The sequence below is a fragment of the Xiphophorus maculatus genome, chromosome 12 (genome assembly GCF_002775205.1).
Source record: "Xiphophorus maculatus strain JP 163 A chromosome 12, X_maculatus-5.0-male, whole genome shotgun sequence".
NCBI lineage: Eukaryota > Metazoa > Chordata > Actinopteri > Cyprinodontiformes > Poeciliidae > Xiphophorus > Xiphophorus maculatus.
Window position 1 is genome coordinate 25,176,497 of NC_036454.1, and position 12,325 is coordinate 25,188,821.

The following is a 12,325-nucleotide window of genomic DNA, read 5'->3' on the forward strand; positions in this document are numbered from 1 at the left end:
GGGCGACAATGAGACCCGACCAAACTGACCTTTAATTAGAAAGAAGCATGACATTATGGAGCCTTGCAAGGCTGTATCCTTTGGGGGGCACTAAGGGTAGGCTTCTTAAAGCTGGTTATTATAAGCCATTCAGGAGACACAGGGATTTGGTTTTCTGTGTGTAGACAGAAAAAAAAAAGTGAGGAGGAGAGGAGGGGGCTGGGGGTTATGTATAAAATGAGACCTGCAGATTTCTACATAGCACATAATGGGTTCATGTGGGTGACATTGGGACTGTGTAGATTTCCCAAGTTGAGATAGGGATAATATTACTCTTGGGATAGCAGCACAGAAATTTCCATCTTCAGTCCCTACGCTGGTGTCAGCAAATTACAGACTGCAATAAATGACCTTTAGACATAAAAAAGAACATTTCCCTTTTTTTCTTCTTTCATCATTTATGTGGGAAGTTATTCAAAAAAAAAAAAAAGAGGTAGAATTTTGGGTCCCAGTGCTTGTCTGTCCTCTGTTAATTAAAACTCAGAACGAACAGCATTCAGATTGATGTTTCGAACACAATAAGATGTTCTGGTGTTCAGGCGGGTCAGCACGAGTTGAAATAAGGCCGATGTCAAACAAAAGGTGAAAACAGCAATCGGGGCTCTAATGAATCTTTTCAAAAATACCAGCCGTAACACCCTGCACCTCCCGCTGGTGGCTCCCCTGCAGAAATCTGCCACAGCCATCATTCATCTTACCCCACAATCCTCCGCGTGCGAGGCGGCGCCCGTTAAAAACACTGTAAAAGCTGATGATTTTCACAGTTAGCATGTGTTGCTGATGACTCCGCTCTCAACGAGCGCTTCATCACCGCTTCCATAATTAGACCATTACTTTAGCAGGTGCACCTCTCTTCCAAACCAGATTAAACGGATGCCTGCGTTGTATTTTTTTTTTATTTTTATTTTGTTGTTATTCCTTTCAGCAGACACCTTTGAATTCTTTTGCTCTCAACTGTGCCAAAAATTCAACGCGCCTTCTCCGCGGTGCGTCAACACCTTGATATGGTGGCATGTGTTTGGTAGGATTATGTGCGTGTGAGGGTGGGGGTGATGACGTGGGGTGTAAACGCAGACGAAGGAGTGAGATTATTGAAAAAGGAAATCTTTCATCAAATACTTTTCTCTGCTCCAATCATTTGCCACAGAAAGCAGCATCAGCGATGATAAGCAGCACTGAGCTGCTGCGTGTGATTGGAGGTTCGGGGTTTGGCAGCGGGGCGCTATCTCCAGAAATATTTTCCTGCCAGTCACTCCTGAATTAGTCTGACTTTAAGCACACTGCCACACCTGCCTTCACAATTCCAGTTTCAGACACCAGAATGTGAAATCAAACAAAAGAAAGGTTCAACGCCTGTGATTTCAATTCATACAAGAAATTCTTTTTGTTGTTGTTGTTGTTGTTTTTAGATTACATGAACAATGCCTCATTCAGTGTGTCTCAAAAATCAAAACTCAGCTCTAGGAACGATGTCACATTAAAGATGAGTGGGTTCCAGCTGCAAGCCGGAAAACCTGTGGGATTTGCCAAATGTTGTGGTGAAAACTACTATTAGCAATGTTTTTCAAACACCAAAATAAGATTACAAATAGATATCATTGCGATGCGTGGCACTACTTTAATGAGAAACAAAATAATAAATTATTAGTTACTAATAAAATAGTATATTTCTCTGCTAGGACATCCTATGTGTTAGCCATATTAGATTCTGACCTGAGGGTGTATTTTTGTTGTACTGTCTGCTGGGAACAGCAAACTTTCAAACAATAGTAGATCTCAGGGTTTGAATAGATTGCTTCTTGATTTTTAAAAAAATTACTTTTAAATTATTATTTTACCTAAATGTTAGTGCAGCAGTATGTCAGGAAGGCTAAAGTTTCATTTTTTTATTGTTCCTTTTGTCCTTTTTTTGCTTCCTTCCTTGTTTTCATCATTCCGTTTTATCTATCTATCGATCTATCGATCTATAGATCTATAGATCTATCTATCTCTATTCTCTGATAGAGAATCAGCCTAAAGTATGGCTGATTCTATGTGGATGCCCTGCCTCTTGTTCAGTATCTAAAACAAACATGCATATGTATGTTTTTTTTTTTTCCTGAAACATATGCATTGAGAAAAAAAAAAGTGAAAAAAAAAAAACACATCAGAAATGTAAAGAAGTTCAGCTGTCAGTGTTTAGCCGCAGAAGAAACAACCCACCGACATATGGCGCCATGTAACAGAACAGAGCAGCAAATCTCAGGTTTTAATTAACTGAAAGATGGTATCATTGGTGTAGTGATGGTAGAAATAATAAACCTGATGATGGGGAAGCATCTGTTGCCTGCTGGTCTTTTAGAGAGCCTACAAAGAGGCTCTTAACTTCTGCGCTCAGGGAGATGCACGACTTAGCTAATAATGTAAGGGCTTAAGTAAATACATTGCTCTGTCTTACGTTTATCTGATTACAGCAACGACATGTGATAACTTTTAGAGAGACACACAGCTGTCAGGAGGCCCCGACCCGTGGATGCATCTATGAGAGTCAAAGTGCAAGATAGCCGCAAATGTGGTTACACAAATAATTAGGCTGGATAAGTTATGGCAAAGAAATAAAGCCTCCTAGAAGTTAACAAAGCAAACTGAACCATTAACTAGTTTTTTTTTTTTTTCTAGTTTTTGGTGAGTAATGCAGATAAATAGATAAAAAGACTTTGAACCGGACAGCAGCTATTTGTGATGTCACTCTGTGGACTTTCAGGTTAATTATTACCAATATGCGACACCCGGAAGTGTTGAAGCTTCGTAACACGGAGGCAACGTCGAGCTGAAGAGGCAAATACCAGACATTTTCACTTAAAAAGGTAAATATACAACAGCCAGGATTATTTTATTTGTTTAGCCTCACCTTTGTGTTCCGGTTAGAGTCACGGGTGCACGTGGAAATAACCTTCGACTATGGATATAAGTGGACTTGCTACATCTTTAGGAATCTGAATGAACACTATACTTGCATTAGCTAAATTGTCTGATCAACACGTGCATAATTACTATAGCTACATATTCTGTGTAACTTATTATTGTATTAAGTTGTTTTTAACATGTAGCTAATAGCTACGTTTTTCAAGCTTGAGCTGGTAAATAATACAACGCCACAATAAAAGCTAGGGGCATCATTAGGATGGAATCAATAAAAGATAGAAGGGGTGCAAAGTGTTTTCAAAAAGCTTCATTAAACTGGATACACTTCTGACAACTATATTTATTAGTGTTATTAATCTATTGACTGGAGTTTCAGTCAAACTATGCAGCAACACCTCCTAGAATAGTCATTATTATTGTTCTGTTTTGTCATTAAACTTTCTCAGTTATAATTTTATTATAAGAAGAAAGCATCCAGGGTTTTAACTGCCTGAACATAAAGATGAACTTACTGAGATCTAACCATATGTACAAAAACTTTAGATATGACCAGAATGAAAATGTTAATCAAATATTTACACAATCAGTTTGATCAAATGATAACACATTGTAATATTATTTACACTGTATTAAAGTTGTGCTTTCTTCTTCGTTAATTGCAAGTTTATTTACTAAAAATATTTATATTAATATGGAGGGTTTCTAATCCTCTACAATAGACCTAACAGTTATCTTGCTAAAAGCTCCACTTTATACATATGGCAATTTCATTGACACTTCAATAATATGAGGAGAGGGGATTAAGTTTATTATTATTTTTGGTATAATTTAACTGGGCTATTTTTTAAGTCCTTGAGCACTGATTTGGGTTGGGAGAAAAAAATAACTAATTTGAACAAATTAATGTTATAAAGATATCTTTCACCCCATTGGCTAAATGGCCATTCGGTTTCATTTGAATAAGTACAGCTATCTAGCATTTGTTAACGAGACAGCATGTTTCTGGAGTAAATCCTCTAATTTGATTAGCTTAATTGCAATGGATTTTGTAAATATAAAGATTGAATGCTGCAACTTTGTCAGTTACTGCAAGAACGCTTTAGACCTAATCTAATAAAACGGCATAAGAGAACCTTTGCAAAGCCACTTACCCAGTAAAAAGGCTTGCATATCCATTAGGCAAAAATTCCCTTAGACAGAAATAGATAGCAATTGATCGGGACTTCCTTGAAAATATGTGATCGCTCCCCCCTAATCTGCGATTTGGTGAAGTCAGACGCTGGTCTCCGAATGCTGTTTTGTCACTGGTCTCACTTGTCATTTGATCCCGGATTAGGCGCCCGCTTTTTCTTCTAGAGCCTAATAGGCCTCATCAAGAAGTCAATAATGTAGCCATTTAGACTAAGAAACCCCCCATTCCTCCTGCAGGTCAGCATTGTAAAGGGTGTAATTGTCATTTTCTTTCACCTTTTGTACATTTGGTTTTGTACTTATTGCTAAATTTACAAGTTTTCCTTATCGATGAATGTGATTTAAAAAAAAAAAGTTTTCCTGTGCCAGAAAAAAAAAAGTGTTGTATTGCATTTTGATGCTCCTTTGCTTTTCTAACAGATCTCCAACATGTCTGAAGAGAGCAACAAGCTGGACCCCATCTCTGCAGTCGGAATAGTTAGCTCACTCACCAAAATCCCTGACGGCTACTATGCTGTGAGTAGAGATGCTATAAGATGATCTTAAATAACTGAATAAGGAACAATACAGGGATAATAACTCTCCATCACTGGCTAGTAGAAGTATTTCAGCATTTCTTTACTCTTAACTCATAAAAAGTTGTACTTGCGTTGAAAGGATAGTGTGATGATTTAGGCAAATTGCCTCAAAAATGTGTCCAGGCCCCTAAGTTTCTTGTATTCTGTTAAATTATAACCACAAAATGTATTGTATTTTATTAGGATAGTGATAGACCAACACAAAGTAGCACATAAGTATGAAATTGTAGAAAAACGAGACATGGTTTTTTAAATTTATGACAACTAAAAATCTAAAAAGTCCCCTTTAAATCAATTCTCTGTTAAAATCCAGTGCAACCAGTTTAGTTCAGAAAGCACCTAAACAGAGTTTACCTGTATGTAATGAGCGTAATGAACAAAACGTCACTGGATATTAAAAATCCTTAATACTATGAAAGGTGTAGACCAGTGGTCCCCAACCTTTTTAGTATCGCGGACCGGTCAAGACTGCGGAAATTTGCTGCGGACCGGGGGGTGAGGGAGGAGGGGTTCGCACACCGATGCTGTTGCTGCTGTTTCTAAATCATTCTGCTGCTTGTGGGCTCAATGTTGACGCTCAAGACGTAACCGGCAGAATCCAGTTAAAGGATTTTCAAAATGAAAGCTCCTCCAGACTCAGTACGTAAAACGGAAGTATTTAATTATTTCTTGCGCGGCCCGGTACCAATTGGTCCACGTACCGGTCCGCGGCCCGGAGGTTGGGGACCACTGGTGTAGACCACATAGATCAAGGATAACGATGTGGGGAAATCCTTTCCACACTGTGATCACTTATTTGCACACTAGCACTTACACTGATGGCAGGAGCGTCGCCATGCAAAGTGATCCGCAGCCATCTGGAGCATCTTGAGGCTCCATGTCTTGCCCAAGGACACATGGACAGGTGGACAAGCTGGGAACATTAAAGCTTGCTGTAGATAACCTGTTCTCGTACCTCAGCCAAATCTGCTGTCAGCTAGCTTCCTTTAGCTGACAATACGCTTGTGTTATGCCACAATACTTGCAATTTAACTTTTTGAAATGTAACATTTAGCTTAAATGTCTTAACTGTGCGTTCTTCTTTTTAAATTAAATTATGAGAAAAAGTAAAAGAGACAGCATTAGCTGTCTAATGCTGTTGTTTTAGACAGAGTCCAAAGAGTCCAAATTTCAAGTTAGTGACAAGTAAGACATGGATGTTTGTTAGTGTTCGTCTCTATATTAAATGTGACAGCCGCCATGTGTGAACCCTGAGGCAAGATGTTTGCTCTTCCAACATAAAAACGACAATGTTTCGATTCATTAGAGATATTATCACAGTTGTTGTCATTAATCTTGTTCCACGTGCCTTATGGGTATTTCACTTTTAGAAATTTACGGAAATTTTAAAGAGTATAATCAAGTCAGAAAAAGAAACGTTTTGCTGTTATATGCTCTAATTACAAATGTAACATCAGCAAAAACATTAATAGAAAAAAATGGGTACTTTCAAAAAATACAAAGAGGGAAAATGGCAAAAAGAAAGTGAACCCTTTACTTTCTTTTTTCAAAAGAAGTCTGTTTCTAACTTTCTCCTCTAAAATTCTACATGCTATCATATCACTTGTGTTTTGTGTTGTTTTTAAGTGTGATTTCCATTTAGTAATTTTACTTGTGTTTTAACTGACCCTGAGGCTACTACTATGAAATACAGAGATAGTTAGAAGGTCACTGAGAATGAAGGAGTTGCAGAGAGTAGCTTGGTCAAGCTACCAGAGTTGAAAAGTGGAATTCCTTCCAAAATTTATAAAAATCATGAGATCTGTGCTGTCCATGAACCTCTAATGTTTCTTAATGGCTCTGTTGAACTTTGTGAAATCCATTAGGGATTTTAAAAGTCCCATCAAGTGTGCTTGATGTTTTTGTTGTTAATATCTTTTTATTTTTCAAGAAATTGAGACTAAGTAGACAGTGATAGCTAAATTGTAGGAAAGCTCACAATTTTACACTGCAATGCCTTATCGTCAGGCTCTCTATAACAATGCCCATGGTTCTGAACTGTCCACAAACAATGGTAAATATGAACACCTTCTGTGTTTTTTCACAAATAAATTGCATTTATCTTCAAGAGGGTTTTCCAGAATCTGTCAGATGTACTGTATGTTTTTGATGAAGATGTTAGGGTATGTTTTGTTTTTCTTGGTGAAAGACAAAACCGATGCAGAAGAAATTTAGAAAAATTGTTTCTTCAGCATCATTTGATGGATTTTGAATGAACCCTTTTTACACATTTTTTGTGCTAATTTTTTCTTACACAAGTTGTAATTTTATGTCAGACTTACTTGTTTCAGGACTGAGTTTGACTTAGTTACCATGCAGCTGGTGCATTTATAAACAATTTCTATTTCTTACCTTGATTTTCACATTCATTTACCTTTGATAGTGAATCAAGCATTGAGTAGGATGACAAAGTCTTTGCCAGCACTTAATATGATAAGTTTCCTCTTAAAACAAAAGAAACTGATTAAAAATACCAATTTTAAAAAATGTGTTTGACAATTTGTTGCACATTGCAAGCATGTGAACGACATAATGCACAGTCAGAATGTTAGCAGCTTTCCATGAGGTTGTTGACTTGTTAGATGTCTTTTTCATAGAGATTTGCTTTGATGGTTCTGAGAATCCCGTATATCTGTTGCCATCACTACTCCACAGGTAAACTGTTAATGATATTTGGGCCCAATCCTATAATATTTCAATTTGTCCTCTATTTGTTTTAAACATGCAGCAGTCTCACAATAACAAAAGTGGGGCCTGATGTGAACCATTGAAGTTCAAACTGATTCAGAACTTTTTTTTGTTGTTGTTGTAGATCAAGTTGGCGCGGGTTGAAAAGAGAGGAGCATGTGAAAGTTAAACAAAGCTCCAAACAAGCTCAGGGGCAGATCTCTCTTCCTCTTTCTCTCTCTTCCTATTCCGACCCCTTTTGTTTTACACCTCATGCCCGCAATCCCTCCTTCTCCCAGTTCTTATCTCTTCCTGCTCCACCCTACACACCCAGCTTGCTGGAATCTCTGGCAGATGATGGTGGGTGGAATAAGAATGAAGCCACAGGCAGGAAGACTGCATGCACATCACAGGATAGTGACAAACAGAAAGAAACCCCATCAGACTTCCCCCCAGTTTGCAGCGCCGTAAAGCATTAATACATTTTGGCTGATGTGCAAATACCGTTCTGGGTTGGGCAGTAGAGGAAAAGTTTACAATCTAAAAGTAAATCCACATTCTGCTGACTTGAGAAGAAGATGGTGGGAGTGTAGATCTGTAAGTGATGGACGATCACACAACCACGGAAACAAAGCCAATTCCCGAACTGAAAGCGACACAGTTTTCTAAAAATATCACCAAGATAATTTAGTGAACAATATGAAGCTGTTGAACTACTGTACATACTGTATATCCAACCAAATACGTATTTTTGTTAGAGATGAGTTAGGAGTTAGGTAAGTTATTGAAGACTTGAGATCGGTCAGTTTAGGAGATTTTCTTTTTATAATAAGGTATCATTCCGACATTAGAATTTGGAAAATACAACAGTTTTTAATTTACCTGCAAAAGTAGCATCAAACTACATTTACTATACTGGGATTGTATGGCACTCTGTAGATCTGGTCGTGTTTTATGGTCATATTTCTCCAAGCTTCATGCCTTTTGCTGCCTCTAATAACTTTTGTTCCAGTCGTGCGTTTAACTCTGTTCATCCTGCTGAAGATCAGCATTCCCACAGTATGATACTATCTCTACTGTGTTTCATAGTGAAAATTATTTATCTCAAGTAATGCGTAGTATGGGGAAAACCAGGTTACACCTTGCTTACTTTTAACAAGGGTTTTGCTCTTGCCGCTCTTCCATCTTTGCCGGATTTGTCGGTTTTGTGAGCACTTGTCATGTCAACTGATTATTTTTTCACCTGAGCTATGGTTCTCTGCAGCTCTTTCAGAGTTATCATAAACCTCTGAGCAGCAGATATTTAATACAAACTTTAATTTCTTTATTATGAGATCCTGTAAATTTTACACTTTGCCCAGAAGCATTATGTCTTTTTTGTTTTCTTTAAGCCCACTGGTATGTTTTTATCTTTCAGAGCTAATTTGAATATTTACATAGCCAAACAGAACATTTTATTTCTTGTTCTAATGCAACTTTAATTTTTAGAAGAAATACAAATCTGTAACAACACTCTTTAAAGTGAACTCTTTTGAATATGATGTGCCTGTAAACCTGACATAAATTCTCCAACTGAATGAATTTTTCATTAGTTTTGTTGTAGATTGAGTCTGTAAAAATATACCTTGAGAAGTGTAGGTGTAGCCAAGGACTAACATTAAGTGTTCATAAGTTTCCATGTATTTACTTCATTTATATATGTAAGATAATATGTGTTAGCTCTTATTTTTTCAAGGCTACAGATTAAATTTCAAAACATTATCCCACTTTTGGGAGTTTTCAGAAGTTGAATAGAATATTTTGAGGCTAATTTTTGTGTGAATGCTGAAACTATAAGCTCTTGATCAAGAAGCACAAATAACAGAAATGACAACTATTTTCTTTATTTTCATAAATACTGATGGTGATGAAAAATGAAGCTAGAACAGCAACCCTACTTTGGGAAGCTTTGACACTCTTATATGCATATTTTTGGATCAGTAAATGTTGAAATCTTTATACACAAACCCCTATGCACTTTTTTCCCCTCAAGAACCTGTTTTGATGTAACTTTCTAGTCTAATATGTCTTTAAAACATCTTTTAAGCAATGCTACACTGTCTTTAATCTGCTGATTTGAGGGACGAACAAAAATATCATCTTTACATATTGACTCGCTTATCCAACATTAAAAAGTGGAGGTGTCAGGATATTAAGCTGCATATATACTGTATATATATATATATATATATATATATATATATATTTTATTTTTTTTTCTTAATACTAGAAATCTTCACAATCCTCCCTAATACTGACTGCTCCACTCACTTTGAGCACATTTTACATAGCAGATCAAAGGACAGATTACCTCTTTTGCTCTCTGATATGGGGCTCTTACATCTCTGAACTTGAGCAGGTTGATGCAGCGCAAGGGAGCGCGGGCCCAGATCAAACGCCGTTCCACAGGGATCAGGAGTTTTGCCGGAGTACCAGCCACCACCCGACATCAAACACCACTAGCAGACTCTCACACGTTCACACTACAATCAGGATGTGGCAGCAAACTCTTACCCCTATTTTCAACTCAACTAATTGCCAGTTTGTTTAAACTCTCAACCCACAGGCTAAATACCACACTATGGAATCATACAAACCTCAACAATAGTAATTTAAACTGATTTTTATTATTATTTAGATTTTGTCAGATTTTTAATACCCTTTTCAAAGGCGTTCTCGTGCCCTCTGAAGTAAATTCTTTATTTTAGTCTTCACTGAGAGAACATAATTTTTTTTCTTTAATATTACATGTTTCATAGTATATGACCAAGTATGATCCCTGTGTGTTGTTAAATTTGACTTTTAGGGGCTGGAACATTGAAAAAAAATAAAATAAAAATTATGAACGATTCATTATTTTTTATATCAGCAGAGACTGGTTGGTTTCTCAAAGTAATTACAGTTACGCAGTTGCTTTTCCCACAAAAACATCGCTTTCTCTTTTGTTGAATTTGGAATTAAATGCTACAACTACTATAATCTTAAATAAGATTGTGCTGCAAATAATAATAGCGGGTAAAGTGGAGTTTGAACCCTGCTAATTAAGGTTTTGATCCCATTGAAAAAGAAAAAAATAGCTAATTGGGGCATAAAGCATTATACTCTATGTTATGAGACTTCATGCATTTACATGAGGTGTGACGGCATCTTGTATTAGAAATGTTAATCCGCTTAAAGTTGATTGTACCAACTCGGAACCTGCAGTTCCTTTAAACAGCCAAACAATGGGGGGGAAAAAATGAAACCCCTTAATGATGTAGCGTATTCAGCTAATCCAAAGTAATCGGCTAACTTTAACTGAATTCACTTTCAGGTTTTCTCTTCAGTTTATTTTGCTACAGCCTTCTGAGTTTAGCAGCTGAGTAGGTTTTGAACAGTGTTTCCTCTCTATAAAAGGTCAAAGAAGAACTCATTCCAGGTCCAAAATGGATCCAAAGCTTGTATCTGAAAAGAATCTATTCCATTTTTAACTTTGAACTTATTAAGTCAAGTTTTAGTGTGAGTCTCTGCTTGTTTGTTTGTTTTTTCTTTTGCCAGAGTGTATTTCTATTGCTTGCTCCTTTTCTATAGAAAAACAATTAAGGCATTAATATTCACTGGAACCGTACCACTGATAAACACATATGATCAGACTTTTCTCATCTTAAAGTTTTATCTGTTATTATCTTACTAATTACATTTCACCAGGTAATTACATTATTTATTTAACGCCTCACTAGTGTTAGGATAAGTGAAACTTTAGTGAAGTATTAAAGAACATGTTTTACCACCATTTAAGTATTCTAAAAAAAAAAAGACAAATTAAATTGATTAGACCACACAGAGCTCCTATAAAAGTTATTTGTGCTTATTACATGGCACAGGTCCCATTGTATCATGAGATTCTCTTTTTCTGGATTTTTTTGTTGCAGAATAGGTTGCAGGTGAAAAATGTTTGGATTTCGTTCAATGGACCATTGGACAGAATATGATTATTTTTCCTTTATTTTGTATATCTAAAATAAGCCCAAGCATGAACATTTCTGGAAACTTATCAGACCTTTAGTTTAGCTATGCACACACCTGCATTTAAATATCTCCTTTCACAAAGAAATGCGAAGCCCCATGAATGTCGAGGGACAAACCACGCTTGGATTCCAGCGAACAAGATCCAGTCCAGCAGTTCAAGCATTTTTCTTTGTGGACAGACATCATCGACAAACATAAATCTGTTGTCATTTGCTGGCTAAAATGCTGACGACAGGCTCTACTCATGTGTTTTCTGCTATGAAGTATGGTCAAATATCTGCTGATCCAAAGGCTTCTGTGGTGTTTGTTATGGTCTTGCTTCTGTCTGAATTGTTAGCAAGGTCCTGCGTGCATCTTAGAGGCAGACGTCTTCATTTGTATTTTAACTTGCATTGGTTGTTGTTAATTTCAATGGTAATTAAGTTTGACAATGCTCTAATCAGGATGTTTGATACCAAGTCTGACAAATAGATAAAATACGCCACGTATATGCGATAAATTCACTCTATTTTTCATGAAGGTTGCATCCCACTTTACTCACTCATAATGTTCAAGAATACAGTAATTTTTACTTTGGATAGTTTCATAATTTATTGGTTATTTGAACTACAACAACCAATGAACTTTTGGTCATGCTAATGATGTTTAAAGGTGGAGGAGTTTATTGAGCTGCATGTTTGCTCCGTTCTATAACAATATGATAATTTGGCTCATGGTGCAGTTCTTGTTAATCATATGTAGACAAAACTGACAAAGTATGTTCTTTTTCAGATACTTAACTCATTTTCACAATGTTTCTAACTATGTTGGACAGATTTTCACCTTTCGTCTGTACTTCTTGCTGTATGGCGTATCACTAG

The 12,325-nt window shown here is 36.6% G+C and overlaps 1 protein-coding gene across 2 annotated transcripts in view; it reads left to right on the plus strand.

The window, feature by feature from the left end:
- The first annotated feature begins 2,782 nt into the window (after positions 1-2,782).
- LOC102236031 (multivesicular body subunit 12B-like) overlaps positions 2,783-12,325 on the plus strand; it is a 46,160-nt gene continuing 36,617 nt past the window's right edge. For both annotated transcript variants that reach the window (XM_005814732.3, XM_023344230.1), the window contains exons 1-2: positions 2,783-2,885; positions 4,555-4,650. In XM_005814732.3, coding sequence (XP_005814789.3) covers positions 4,564-4,650 — 87 coding nt within the window. In that variant the 5' untranslated portion in view covers positions 2,783-2,885; positions 4,555-4,563. The remainder of the gene's footprint in view (positions 2,886-4,554; positions 4,651-12,325) is intronic.